Source organism: Neomonachus schauinslandi, chromosome 1 (genome assembly GCF_002201575.2).
Source record: "Neomonachus schauinslandi chromosome 1, ASM220157v2, whole genome shotgun sequence".
Lineage (NCBI taxonomy): Eukaryota > Metazoa > Chordata > Mammalia > Carnivora > Phocidae > Neomonachus > Neomonachus schauinslandi.
This window is the reverse complement of record NC_058403.1, coordinates 200,747,762-200,762,922: the sequence shown is the minus strand read 5'-3', so window position 1 is coordinate 200,762,922 and position 15,161 is coordinate 200,747,762. Positions and strand designations below refer to the sequence as shown.

General features: G+C 48.9%; 1 protein-coding gene across 2 annotated transcripts in view; it reads right to left on the bottom strand.

Moving 5' to 3' along the window:
- Positions 1-1,871: 1,871 nt before the first annotated feature.
- The window catches only part of SUGP1 (SURP and G-patch domain containing 1), a 32,793-nt gene continuing 19,503 nt past the window's right edge, over positions 1,872-15,161 (bottom strand). Inside the window, exons 8-14 of one of the 2 annotated variants that reach the window (XM_021683078.1) lie at positions 12,104-12,459; positions 5,109-5,215; positions 4,057-4,234; positions 3,526-3,632; positions 2,535-2,680; positions 2,321-2,450; positions 1,872-2,068 (exon numbers count right to left, since the gene is read on the bottom strand). In XM_021683078.1, coding sequence (XP_021538753.1) covers positions 2,042-2,068; positions 2,321-2,450; positions 2,535-2,680; positions 3,526-3,632; positions 4,057-4,234; positions 5,109-5,215; positions 12,104-12,459 — 1,051 coding nt within the window. In that variant the 3' untranslated portion in view covers positions 1,872-2,041. The remainder of the gene's footprint in view (positions 2,069-2,320; positions 2,451-2,534; positions 2,681-3,525; positions 3,633-4,056; positions 4,235-5,108; positions 5,216-12,103; positions 12,460-15,161) is intronic. The other variant, XM_021683077.1, reaches the window with a different exon arrangement.

Here is a 15,161-nt window from a genome sequence, read left to right as displayed (position 1 = left end):
GGGGGGGGCTGCACCAGGGAGGGGACTATATAGTAGGGTAGGGAGAGATTTAGGAGGCAACCGTCTCCAACCCACCTTGGGCTCTCGCCCATGTGTTACTTGTGGCTGCTGGAAAACAGTGAGCACGTGCCTTTGGGGAGGCCCACAGTCTGTGTGTGGGGAAGATTCTAACCCTCACCCTTTTTCCATGCAGCCCCTTGGCCTTGTGCCACCTGGGTCCCATCTCTGAGCCTGGGTGACAAGATGATCTTCTGGCCACCGACCTGACAGCCTCCCTCCTAGCCTCCCTCCCAGTTGTCCATTGCCCATGGGTTAAGTTCAGGTTCCTCTGGACTGACCTGAGGCTCCAGTCTCATTTCTTGACTTTTCCCAACTCTAGCGGTGCCAACACCCCCCAGGCCTCCTTCCTGTCTGCAAGATGGACCCTCTAGTATTTCCTCAGCCCTTAAAGCAGATCCCAATGTCCCCTCCTCCAGGTAGCCCTCTCTGCCACCCCAGCCCCACTCCTCCTCCTCCTCCAAGGCCAGGGGTGTCTGATCCAGCTCTGTCTAGCAACCTGGCCTTGCATCTGTGTCTGGGATGTGCATGTGCATGCACACCGAATTTGGGGCCCATTCTCTTCCACCTCTCCACTTGCCTGGGGGTAAAGTCCATGGGCTAAGTCTGGAGAGCCTCCAGGTCACTAATTCAATTGAAGGGTGACCTTGACCTGGATGGCGAGGTGCCTGGGACCAAGGCCAAGGATCCCTATCATTGGAACCTCTGGCTGCCCAGAGCTACTCTTGTGCTCAAGACCTGGGACCACTGGGCAGCCTCCACACATGGGAATGTCACCCCTGGTCCTGCCCTGGGCACAGTGTCTATGGAAGGGAGACAGGGTGGTATATGTCATCCCTGCCTGGGCTCTTGTGCTGAGACTCCCAGTCCCTGGATGCCCTCCTCCCCCATACTGAGACACTCCCCAGGCTGCCGCCAAGACAGCACCCAGTTCCTCTTTGCATTTATCAGTCTCAGGTTCACCACCATGTACACAACAGACTGGCTGCCAGGGGGCAGAGCCTATCCATCCAGTTCACACAGTTGGTGCTGTTTACTAAATGACTATGAGAATGCAGGCTGGCCCAGAAGCCTAACTCCAGCTGGAGTCTTTAAGCCCCTGAGCCCACAGGGGTTGAGCAGGACCCACTAGACACATGTGTGGGCAGATGGGTGGGTTGTGGGGATCCCTCAGGGCTCCAAGCCATACTTTAAGCAAGGCTCTTGGATTGCTAGGATCCCACCCAAGCTGCTCACTCAGCAGCTGCAACTGAATGAGATCCCCAGGTAGTCTTGGCACAAATATGAGGTGCAGGCTCTGGAGATGTAGGGAGCACTTGGCATGCTGCATCTGTCCACAGAGTTGTCCCCTAAAGGCACGAGCCCCAGGGACTCCTGTGTCCACCCCACTGGCTACTGGGGTAGCCTGGGCTGCAACTGTCACAGATAAGCTTCGGGGAGGGGCCATCAACGCCACCTGCTGGTGAGGTGACTGGCACAGGTGTGCCCTGGGTCCACCTGCCCCACAGATCTGAAGAGGGCTGGGCCCTGTCTGGGGACCCCTTCCAACCTAACTCCTGCAGCACAGTGCTACACTGGGAGGTCCCTGATGCCCCTGGTCCAGGTGCAGCCAGGTCTTGGCTGGTCAGCCACCAGTCTCTCTCAGAGGATCTGTGGATCCTCCCCTCAACTCTAACCCAAGCTGATGGTGAGGGGCCCCATAGACAGATTTCTAGATGGTTCTCTCCTATTTCTCAGGCACCAGGGAGCTTTCCCAGCAGCATCCCAGCCCCATCTGCCCAACCCAGCCCCGCTGCTATGGAAACAGAGCGGTTTCTGGTGATGGCAAAACCAGGCTGCCCTGGTAGGCAAGCACTGGAACTTTAATACACGGCATGACACTTGAGACAACGGGAAGGGCAGGCAGAAATGCAGGCCAGAACATTCCACAGTCCAGGGAAGGTCAGTCGTTTGGAAAATACAATTGTGCGTTTTTCCAGAATACTCAGTAGTAAGGCCGTCTGGGGTTGTTCTGTGAGAGGCAAAAAAAGAAAAAGGGGAGGGGGTCAATGCTAAACACAGTGGTTCCTCCTGCCCAGAATGTTCCAGGGACAGCTAAGCTCACAGAGGGAAGGGCAGGTGGAGAGATGGGGAGTTGCTAGTGAGACCTGGCTTAGCTGGACTGGGGAAGGAGAGACAGCTCTGTTACCAGCACTGCCACCCCCCTGCTGAGATTCTGGGCAGCCCAGCCAGGAGCCATATGGGGCGCTGGGAACACACGCACCAGGGGGTTGGGCCGGAAGCGGTAGGCCAGCATCATCCTCTTGCGGAAGGCCTCATACTCATCATCCTCCTTGGAGAGCTCAGCTGGCCGGTCGATGCCAAAGCCTGCTCCATCTACTGTGGTGGTGCCTCTGCGGGGGGGGTGGACAGGGCCAAGTGAGCAGGGGGCTGGGTGGATGCCAGCAGGAGGAGTGGCAGGGGGCGCATACACTCACTTGTTGACTGGGTTCTTGATGCCCTGGCCCTCTGAGCCCAGCCCGTCGCCCTCCTTCCAGCCCATTTTCATCAGCATCTGGTACCCGATGTTCTCCACTGTCAGCTTGAACTCTTTGTACTCTGAGTAGTCAGGCTCTCGGCCCTCCTGCAGGGCAAGGAGGTGGCTGTCATCCACCAGGGCTGCAACTGTCCCGGGTCCTGGCTCTGGCCTGAATACCACCCCTTCCCACCACCAATGGCCTGACTGGCCGCTGGGACCATCTGCCCATCTGCAGCCTCTGTACCAGGTCAGATTCCTTAAGAACAGATCAAGATGCTCCTTTTCAGGGTCCCCAGGGTCAGACTCTGTACCAAGCTGCCTGGTGGCAAAGTCAACGAGGGCAAGGTGACGGGTCACACAGGCTTCACTCACCATGGGAAAGATTAATGGTTCATCAGTAAAGAAAAGTCCTAGGTTCTGAGGGCAATTCGTTACACAGAATGCTAAAAAGATGGGGTCAATAAGGTGACCGCCTTATTGATGAGGTTATGCGGTACAAAGCAGTTTTACAAAAATCCCCCAAAAGATGACATGGGATGTGCCCCGTCAGCTATCTCTCCTCAGAAGCATCATGACAGCATGGCAGGAATGTGAATTCTTGTTCTGGAGAACCCAGTCCATGGGGGCTTCTGCCTGAGAAACGCTTTGCCTGTAAACCGCACTTAATTTTTTCCACTGAAAGCAGAATTTCCCTGAAGCCCTGGGAAATGTTTCTAAAGCGGCAGCTGGGCTGCTTTCTGCTAATTCCCTCCACAGACGGTGTCTATCATCAACAGATGCCTCCCGAGGCAAGAGGACCCAGCTCCCCCTATGAATGAAGGGGGGCCCCCGAGGCTGCCTCAGGCGCCTGTCTCATGAGGCTAACAGGAGGGGCTGGGCCACCGGCGTGGCTGCCTGCCTGCCGGCCAGCCCACAACAGAAGCTGGTGCCCAGGGACCCTCCCAGCTCACCTTCAGGGCCTTAAAGGTTTCCATGAACTTCTCCAGCTCATCTGGTGGCAGGAAGTCTCCGATAAAGTGCTTGCCACGGCCCATCTTTGTCAGCTGCTCGGCCCACTCTGCCCAGAGAAGCAGGGGGGAAAGTGAGAGAAAGGAAGAGGGAGGAGAGCGGGCCAGGTGGCCCCCCGGCACAGGTATGTGTCTTGGGCAGGGTGCAGGGACTTTGGGTCATAGGGGAATGAGGCAGCTGGTTGAGGCCCCGACCCAAACCCTGCTCCTCCAAGCAGCCCTGCTAAGTGCCATGTTCAAACAGCCACAAACGCTTAGAGAACTACTTTTTCCCACTGAGGAAACGGAGACAGAGAAGCCGAGTCTCTTGCTCCAGGCCGTACACGTCGTGCAGGTGGCTTAAGACCCCAGGTGGTGCCTCCAGGTGCCTTCCTGAACAGGTGAGTGGGGCCTCCTGAGCCTGCGGTGCCTAGGGCATGGCCTCACCCAGGTATCCTGTCCCTCACCCCACCCGCAAGGTGCTCCTCGGCGCACCCCGAGTCTTGTCCATCTCCATGCGCCGCAGCTGGTGTTCCCAGGTGCCCAGCTCACTGTCCACCTCCTCGTCACTGTCGTAGCCGTGCTGGTGCTGCTGCAGGGCCTTCTCCCACAACAGCTGCATGTCCTGCATCGCACGCTTGTGCTGCATGATCATGTCATACATCTGCTGCATCTGCGGGCCGCACACACCAGTGAGCAGTGCCAGGGAGCACACGTGCAGGAGGCCAGTCCCTTCGCCTTCCCTGCGCATGTCAGGTGCCCTCACCCTTCCTGCTTTCTGTCCTCCCCGGGGCAGGCACATGAACAGGGCCCAGAGCAAGTGCTCAAGAAGACACAAGGTCTGGTGTCAGGGCATGCCCTGGGTTCCTTGAATCCCCGTGTGAGCAGGGAGGACCCCTCTCTGCCTCACCCAGTCTGGCCTGGAACCCAGCGCATCCTGGGCGCCCTTGCTGTGGACACCAAAGGAGGACACCGCAGGCCCCTGACCACAGAAGGGTTGAAGGTGAGGTGATGGGGCTGCCAGCCTGGAGAAGGTGACTGGGGTTGAGTGTCCCCAAGGACCAACAGACAGGTGCCTGTAGTCCTCCCAGGAAAGAAGCAGAGAGACCAAGCCAGCCCTCACCCCAATCACAGCCCAATACCAACTGAGCATTTGTCACATCGTTCAGGGCCCCCAGTGCTAGCCAGGCCTGTCCTGTACTGGCTGCTGGGGAACACTGGAAGGAAAATTTAAAAATGGAGACTACCTAGTCAGGAAGAGCCCACAAGCGTGTTGTGGAGTAGCTGTAGAGAACCAGCCTCAGGGGCTGCCCAGCCAGTGTGAGAAGGCCTCAGCTCTGGGTCCAACGCAGGCTGGGGAGGGCCCTTGGGAGGTGGAATGCGGCTGACAGGGGCCTGCTGCCCAAGGACCTCTCCCCTGACTGTGGGATCCACCCAGCACAGGGAGGCTCAGAAAGAACGCGACACAACCACTGAACTATGAGATGAGGTGGGGGACGATACTCCACCAGCCCCTTTGAAGCCTGCCTGCTCGGCCCCAGACTTACCTCCTGTTGCTCCTTCAGCTGCTTCTTCTGGGCATCTGACAGCTCCGTGACACCCACCAGACCTACGGGCTTCCCTTTCTCATAGCCAAGCCCCTTGAGGTCCTGAACTGGAAACAAAACACAGGCTGGTCAACAATGGATGCATGGGTCCAGACCTGCTCCTGCATGTGGCACAGTGTCCAGGCACTGATGACATCTGAGGCACCCAGCACACATGACAGAGCCTTCACATCACAGCAGCTGGTATCCCGTGTCATGGGGTGACCGCGGGGGCCTCACCAGGCTCTATCACAAGCACCCAGTTTCATCCTGACGTGACCTCCAGGCAGACTCTATACCCCCACGTTGCAGACGCCAACATCAGAACTTAGAGATCCAGGGCTTCGCTCAAGGTCACGTGTCTGATGGGTGATAAGACGAGGACTTTGCAAAGGCAGACATAAGAGTGGAGATAGCATGTGCATGTGTGTGTGTGTGTGTGTGCATTCACACACCGACTCTTGGAAATAAGCCCTGCAGGGAACAGACACCCAGCGTAGACGCACACGGGTTCAGAGTCTGGCATAAGACTCAGCTCTGTGGCTGTTAGCTCCTTCCGGGGAGGCAGCCGACCATCCTCAAAGCAACTGACATTTAATTTGGCATCAGCTTCGGAGCTTGGCTGGAGCCAGCAACACTAATGCACATGAAGATGCTGTGACGGCCCCATCTGGGTGGCGGAAACCACCACCCCTCAGGCGGTAGCTTCCTGAGGGAGAAGGTGGGCAAACGGGGGTACAGAGGCCCTTCTGGCATGTGCAAAGAACCAGGTCCTCCCAGTGCACCAGGGTTGGGGCCTCGCCTGTAAGAACCACCCACAAGTGCTCCTTGAGCCCATGCTTATACCCCAGTATCTCCTAGAAGGTCTGTGTGGGAGCCCTGGGAACCGGGCAAGGGAGCCAAGGTCGGAGCAGCCCGCTGTGTGCCTGGAGCGCGCCCACTGTCCTTCTCCTCGGACCACTTTTCCAGCAAGCAAGGAGGTGGGGGCTGCCCACACTCCCCCAGGGACACGGACCAGTGGGACTTAACCCTGGATGTGAGCCTTTGGAGCCTGTGCCTGCACGCTAGACCACAGTGGAGGCTTCCTCGCCAGCGGGGAGCTGGGGCCAGGCCTCGGGGAGTGGGTTCAGAATCATGGCGCACACACATCAGAACAGCACCCACCACCGAGCACCCTCCATTTCAGTGGGCACCAGAGTTTGACACTTGATGGCAATCTGACCTGAGACACCCTCAATCCTGGGGAGAAATGCTATCTAGAACCCCAGGGAGTAGGAGAATCTTCACTAGCTTCTCTCCTTGGACTGGAAGACCACCCTCAGAGCTGGACGGACAAGGCCAACAGGCCAGCCACATGACTTGGTTCAGCTGCCTTCCCTCTCCGCCCATCTTTGCAAAAGAAATGTAGGTGTCAGCGCCAGGGCACATATGACTCCTCTATGTACTTGTGTGTCCAGGGGCAAGGGCGGTAGAGAGGGTTCTGCCTGCAGTGCAGGCTGTGTGGAGGGCAGTGAGCCAGAGGCCATGAGACAGCCTCTCTCAGTCACCCATTCTCACCTGCAGAACGGGAGGACAACAGACTCCCCAACCTGGTGGGTTTGTGGTAGAAAAGGAGAAATGAGACTACACGCTGTCAAGGAGGCGGATGTTGGAGCGGATTGTGCAAAACTGACTGTGGTAATCACAGTGCTTATCATCATGCATTTCCTGAGCTTTCTTTGACAAGAATGGTTCCAAGTACTTTAAATTAAGGGAGAGAACAGGATCCATCTATATGCTGTCTATAAGAGACTCACTTTCGATACAAAGTCACAAACCAGTTGAAAGTGAAAGGACAGAAAAATATACTCCATGCAAACAGTAACCAAGAGCGAGCTGGGATGGCCATACTAGCATCAGACAAAATAGACTTCCAGCTAAAAAAGGTTACAAGAGAGAAAGAAGGAGGTTCTATGTTGATAAAAAAATTTGAAACAGTAAGAAGATATAACGAGTATATAGCAAAAATTGACAAAACTGAGGGGAGAAATACACAGTTCTACAATAACAACTGGAGACTTCACTGACCCATTTTTAATTAGGGACAGGTATCTAGACAGAAAATCAATAAGGATATAGAAGATTAAACACTAGAACCAGTGAGACCTAACAGACACATACAGAACATGCAACCCAGCAATGGCAGAATACAGTGCACATGGAACATTCTCCAGGATAGATTACATGTGAGGCTATAAAAACGAGTTTTAATCAATTTTAAAAGACTGAATTCATACCAAGTATCTTTTTTGTTCACAATGGAATGAAACTAGAAATCAGTAACAGAAGGAAAATTGGAAAACTCACAAATATATGGAAATTAAACACTCTTAAACAATCAATGGATCAAAGAGGAAATCACCAAGAGAGATTAGAAAAATTTAAGAGACGAAGGAACACGAAAGCACAAGACAGCAAAACTGATGGGACTGATCAAAAGCAGTGCTACAAGAGAAATGTACAGCTATAACTGCACATAATTAAAAGGAATTATCTCCAATCAATAACCTAACCGTACACCTTAAAGAACTAGAAAAAGAAAAGCAAACTAATTCCAGAGCTAGCAGAGGGAAGGAAATAAATAACAGAATGAAGATATAAGACGTAGGGAATAGAAATATAATATAGAAAATCCACGAAACCAAAAGTTGGTTTTTTGAAAAGATCAACAAAATTGACATACCTTTAGACAGACTGCCTAAGGAAAAAAAGAAAAGACTCATTAAAATCAGAAATGAAAGAGGGGATATTACGAATGACTTTACAGAAATAAAAAAGAATTGTAAAAGATTACTATGAACACCTGTTAAGCCAACAACTTGGATAACCTAGATGAAGTGAACCAATTCCTAGAAATGTATAAACCACCAAAACTAACTCAAGAAGGAAGAGAAAACCTAAACAGACTTATAGCAAGGAAGGAGATTGAATCAGCAATCAAAAACCTCCCAACAGGGGCGCCTGGGTGGCTCAGTCGTTAAGCGCCTTCGGCTCAGGTCATGATCCCAGGGTCCTGGGATTGAGCCCCACATCGGTCTCCATGCTCGGCGGGAAGCCTGCTTCTCCCTCCCCGACTCCCCCTACTTGTGTTCCCTCTCTCTCTGAGTCTCTCTCTGTCTTATAAATAAATAAATAAAATCTTTAAAAACAAAAACAAAACAAAACAAAAAACCTCCCAACAAAGAAAAGCCCAGAACCAGATGGCATTACTGGTAAATTCTACCAACCATTTAAAAGAACAATTAATGCTAATAATTCTTCTCAAACTCTTCCAAAAAACTGGAGAGAATATTTCCTAACTCATTCCATAACACTAGTATTACCCTGATACCAAAAGCTGACAAAGACACAAGAAAACCATAGACCAACATTCCTTATGAATATAGATGCAGACATATGCAACAAAATACCAGCAAACTGAATATAATAGCATGCTAAAAGGATTATTCACCATGACCAAGTGGGGTTTATCCCAGATATGCACGGGTGGTTTAAATAGAGTGCTGGTACCAATTCCAAAGTGTGTGTGTGGGTGGAGGGAAGTTCCCCACACCAACGAGCAATTCTCAGACACCTGCTGGGTGTCCAATAGGCCAACTCAGTTCTAACACTACCCACCAGAAGGTAGCATAGGATTCCATGGGTTAAGGGGTCAGTCTTATAAGACTGCTCCCCCCGCCTCCCCAGCCAACTTTAGTCACCAACTATATAAGCCCAAGTCATCACCCATGCTGCTGACTGGCTGTAGATCAGAGGTTCCAATGATCCCCCTCCTGGGTTCAATTAATTTGCTATACTGGCTCACACAACTCAGAAAAACATTTTACTTACCAGGTTACTGCTTTACTTACATATTATAAATGGATATAAGTTAGGAAAGCCAGATGGAAAAGATGCCCTGGGCAAGGTATGGGGAAAGCGCCCAGAGCTTCTATGCTCTCTCGAGCACACCACTCTCCCTGAACCTCCATGTGTTCACCAACCTGGAAGCTCTCTGAACCCTGTCTCTTTGGGTTTTTATGGAGACTTCACCACATAGGCATGATTGATAAAATCACTAGCTGCTGTTGACTGATTCAACCTCCAGCCCCTCTCCCCTCCCTGGAAACTAGGAGGTGGGACAGAAAGTTCCAACCCTCTATTCATGGTTGGATCCCCTGGCCACCAACCCCCATCCTTAGGTGCTTTCCAAAAGTCACCTCAGTAACATAAACCCACTTGTGGTGGAAAGGGGCTTATTATAAACAACAAGACCCCCATTTCACCTTTATGGCTCTGAAGCATTTTCATGAACTGAGGACGGAGACCAAATAATACAACAAAAGATGCTCCCACTGCTCTTATCACTCAGGAAATTCCAAGGGCTTTGGGAGGAACTGTGAGCCAGGAACTGTGAACAAAGACCAAATACATATGAGAAATATTATTTTGGTCATCTGAATGGCCAAATATGTATTTCTTTTTTTTTTTTTTAAGATTTTATTTACTTATTTGAGAGAGAGAGAGAATGAGAGACAGAGAGCATGAGAGGAAAGAGGATCAGAGGGAGAAGCAGACCCCCTGCTGAGCAGGGAGCCCGACGTGGGACTCGATCCCAGGACTCCAGGATCATGACCTGAGCCGAAGGCAGTCGCCCAACCAACTGAGCCACCCAGGCGCCCCAAATATGTATTTCTAATAAACCACAATATCACATGGTTCAATATAAGAAAATTAACCAATGTAATACACCACATTAACAGACTGAAGGAAAAAACCCATCCAATCATTTCAACTGATACAGAGAAAGCATGTGACAAAATCTAATACCCCTCCATGATAAAAACATTCAATAAACTAGGAACAGAAAGGAACTTCCTTTCTTACATCATACTCAATAGTAAAAGACTGAAAACATTCCCCCTAAGATCAGAACAAGTCAAGGATGCCCATTTTCCCCACCTCTATTCAACTTAGTACTGGAAACGCTAACTAGAGCAATTAGGCAAGAAAAAGAAATAAGAGGCATCCCACGTGGAAAACAAGAAGTAGAATTCTCTCTACTTGCAGACGACATGATCATAATTATACACACAGGAAAACCTAAAGAATCCACCAAAAGATTGTCAGAGCTAATAAGTGAATTCAGCGAAGTTGGGAGGATCCAACATCAACATGCAAAAATCAGTTTTATTTCTATACATTAGCAACAAACAATCCTAAACGAAAATTTAAAAAGCAATTCCGTTTACAATAGCCTCAGGAAAAAAAAAAATCACTTAGGAACAAATTTAACCAAGGAAGTGTCAGACATGTACAATGAAAACTACAAAACATGTTGAAAGAAATTAAAGATCTAAATAAATGGAAAGACATCCTGTGTTCACAGTCTGGAAGACTGGTTGTTGTTGTTGTTGTTGTAAGGAAGACTTAAGTATTGTTATCATGTCCATACTGCCCAAAGCAATCTATAGACACAAGGCAATCCCTATCAAAATCCCAACAGTGTTTTTGCAGAAATGGAGAAGCCCATCTGAAAATTCAAGACCCTCAATAGCCAAAGCTTAAAAAAGAAAAAGTTGGAAGACTCACACTCCCAATTTCAAAACTTACTACAAAGCTACAGTAATCAAAACAGTTGGTACTGACCTAAGGACAGACATACAAACCAGTGTAACAGAATAGAGAGCCCAGAAATAAACCCTTACATCTAAGGACAACTGATTTTTGACAAGGGTTTCAAGACCATTCAATGGGGAAAGAAAAGTCTCTTCAACAAATGGGGCTGGGAAAACTGGATCTCCAAATGCAAGAGAGTAAGTTGGATCCTTAGCTTATATCATATATAAAAATTGCCTCAAAATAGATCAAAAGTCCCAAAACTATAAAAAACTTAGAACATTGGGGCAAATCTTCATGACCTTGAATTTAGCTATGGTTTCATAAATGAAACCAAAAGCACAGGCAACAAAAGAAAAAATAAATGGAACTTAGTCAAAATTTAAAACTTCTGTGCATCAAAGGACACCATCAAGAGAATAAAAAGACAATCCACAGACTGAGAGGATGTATTTGCAAACCATGTATCTGAATAGGAGGTTACTATCCAGAATATATAAAGAACTCCTACAACTCAACAACAAAGACAGCCCAATTTAAAAGTGGGCAAAGGACTAAAATAGACATTTCTCCAAATAAGCTATACAAATGACCAATTAGCACATGAAAGATGCTCAATACCATCAGACATTAGGGAAACACAATTCAAAACTACAACGTGACTCCACTTTACACCTGCTGGGATGGCTATTATATAAAGGCAAGGGGGTGCCTGGGTGGCTCAGTCGGTTAAGCAACTGCCTTCGGCTCAGGTCGTGATCCTGGAGTCCCGGAATCGAGTCCCGCATCGGGCTCCCTGCTCAGCAGGGAGTCTGCTTCTCCCTCTGACCCTCCCCCACTCTCATGTGCTCTCTCTCTCTGTCTCAAATAAATAAATAAAATCTTTAAAAATAAAAAAAAAAGGCAAGGATGTGGAAAAATGGGAACCCTTGTGCACTGCTGGTGGGACTATCAAATGGTGCAGCTGCTGTAGAAAATAGTTTGGCGGTTCCTCAAAAAGTTAAACAGAATTACCATACGACCCAGTGATTCCACTCCTAGGTATAGGCCCAAGAGAATCAAAATCAAGGATTCAAATAGTACTTGTAGACCAATGTTCACAACAGCACTATTTACAGTTGCCAAAAGGTGGAAAAACCCACGTGTTCGTCAACTGATTAATGGATAAACAGTGTAGTCCATCCATGAAATGGAATATCATTCAGCCATAAGGAATGAAACTCTGACATATGCTACAACACAGATGAAGCGTGGAAACACTATTTGAGTGAAAGAAGCCAGGCTATCGTGACAGAGGTGGGGGAAGGGGGTCAGCGCACCTGACAGAGGTGAAGGAGAGGCGTCTACATCCCTCTGTACCAGCTCGGCAGGTGGGAGTTCCACCTTGTCCTCTTCAGGCCCCCACCGGCTCTTCCGCTTCTTTTTCACAGTGGCTGTGGTGGCTGGCTTCCCGGGGATGGCTGGAGCTGGGGTGACTGCAGGCGAGGGGGCAGATGAGGCAGGGCAGGCAGCAGCTGGGGGCAAGGACCCCGATGGGGTCTCAGGAGGGGATTTGCGTTTCAGGCTGAGGTCAGGTGCCATGAGAGTGCCTGTGGGGCCAGCCTTAGCTTTCCGGAACTCTTCCAGCTTCTGTCGGTAGTATTTGTACCCCTGGCTGTTGGGTTCATATAGAAAGCTGCAAAGAAGAGTTGGGGGGGGGGGCACACCGTCAGCTGGGCCCAAGCCCCCTGCCTGACTCTGGACAGGAGCAGCTTGGGCCTTGTGCACGTGTCCAGGTTAGCCAGGGTCATAGGAGGGTTGAGGTCTCCGCCATGACCTCCCGCACTGCCAGACTTCAGTGGCTTCTGGCTCTGGTGGCCCAAGCTTGAGGAATAGTGTGATGTGCTCATGCTTGTTACCATGCCATTCCTATGAGCCACTGGTCACTCCAAGTCCCTATACCATCTCTATGAGGCACCCATCACAACATATTTGACTCCCTGCTTCAAAGGAAAAAGGGGTGGGCTCTGTCAGACCTCCCCAGGCTCTGCAAGGCTTCTTCCCCTGCTGTTCTAGATGAGCACACTGGTGCCTTCAAACCAAGAAATCCTGAGTTGGGAGAGATACCTGGTGCCAGAAAGGGCAGGATTTGTCCCAAACCTGACAGCTTGGAAAATCTGTGCTTCTCTCTGATGTACCGTCGAGAGACATCAAGAGCAAATAGAGGCAAAACAGAAACACTGAACATCGGAATGGACAGGGACTGGACTCCAAGTGAAGGGCAAAAGCCCCCACCTCACTGGAAGTTGAGGGTGCCCCTGGTCTTTCCCCACCAACGCCAGTCCCAAGTGTGAAGCAGGTGGGGCTGGGTTCAGAGCTGGCAGAAACTATGGCTCCCTCTGTACCTGCCCAGCATCTATCAGATTATGCATGTCTTGAGCTGACAGTCCCACCTCTGTGGTCCACACCAGACGGAAGAGTCACAGCTCAGCTCCATGAAGCAAAACCTGTGCACAGCATGAGCTACACAAGGTCTCGACAGGAGGGGCTAGACCTGCACTCACGGATCTTGAGGTTCTGGTCACAGCATAATGCTCTGCTGTGAAAGCAATGTGCAGGCTCAAGGATGCTGTAAATTCTTTTCATACAAGAAAGACAGCAGAAAGAAACACTGACGGTTTTCTATGTGTCTACGTGAGAGCCAGGAAGGGGCAGAAGGACCCCAGCCCAGCTAACATCAGTACCTAAGATGGGATAGAAGGACAGGGAGATGGTGGCATCTCCTCTGCCCTCCTTCGTACTTCTTCGCCCTAGAGGTAGACAGTGTGAACAGATCTACTTCTATTAAAGAAATGGAGTGCGATGCCTGGTTGGCTCAGTCAGTAGAGCATGTGACTCTTGATTTTGGGGTTGTGGGTTCGAGCCCCACGTTGGGTGCAGAGATTACTTAAAAATAAAATCTTAAAAAAAAAAAAAAAAAGAAACTGAGTAAGTAACAACCTTTCAAAAACAGAAAGCACTAGGCCTAGGAGTTCACTGGTGAATTCTACCAAATATTTAAGGAAAAAATTATATCAATTCTCTACAATCCCTTTCAGAGGATAGAAGAAAGAATACTTCCTAACTCATCCAATTACCCTAATACCAAAACCAAACAAAGATATCACAAGAAAACTACAGACCAATATCTCTCATGAACATAGATGGGAAAACTCTCAACCAAGTATTAGCAAACTAAATCCAGAAATGTATAAGAATTATAGGGGGATGGGGGGACAGACGATATACGTGAAGATTAAGAGGTACAAACTTCCAGTCATAAATAAGTCATGGGGATGAAAAATATAGCATAGGAAATAGAATCAATAATAGTATAATAACTATTACTATAGTAGTAACCACTAACACGTGGTAACTACCCTTCTCATTGTGAGCATTTCGTGATGTTATATAATTGTCAAATCACTATGTCGTACACCTGAAACTATGTATTATATGTCAACTATACTTCGATTAACATTTTTTTTAATTTTAAAGAATTATACAGAGTGGGATTTATTCCAGGCAAAAGAAAGAAAGAAAGAAAGAAGATCAGCAAGCCTTAAGAGGTAGTGCCTAAGGAAAGTGGATGAGGTGAGGATATATCACATCTGCGAGAAACAAGGGAATAAGGCATTTTTTTCTCAAACTTTTTCTGAGCCTCTAGTTTGAACCTGTTGTTGATCTCAGTAGAAGGAATGAAAGTGAATAAACACTGTGATCTTTCATTATAAAAAAAAAAGAGCAATCCATCACAATAATAAGTTAAAAAAGAAAAATCACATAATTATATCAATGGCTACAGAAAAAGCCTTTGACAAAACCCAACACCCATTCATGATAAAAATACTCAGTAAACTAGGAACATAAGAGAACTTTCTTTTTCTTTTTTTTTCTTTTAAAGATTTTATTTATTTATTTATTTATTTGAGACAGAGAGAATGAGAGACAGAGAGCATGAGAGGGAGGAGGGTCAGAGGGAGAAGCAGACTCCCTGCCCAGCAGGGAGCCCGATGCGGGACTCGATCCCGGGACTCTAGGATCATGACCTGAGCCGAAGGCAGTCGCTTAACCAACTGAGCCACCCAGGCGCCCAAGAGAACTTTCTTAACTGATAAAAAGAGTATCTACAAAAAATCCTACAGCTTACATCATACTTAATAGTGAGAAAACCGGAAGTTTTCCCACTAAGAATGGAAACAAGGCCAGAATATCCCACCTCACCAGTGAGTTTCAACACTGTACTAGAAGTCTTAGCTAATGCAATAAGAAAAGGTAAGAGCAAGTATACTCAGAAAGAAGAAATAAAACTGTCTCTGCTCACAAATAACATGATCATCTATACAGGAAAAAACTGAT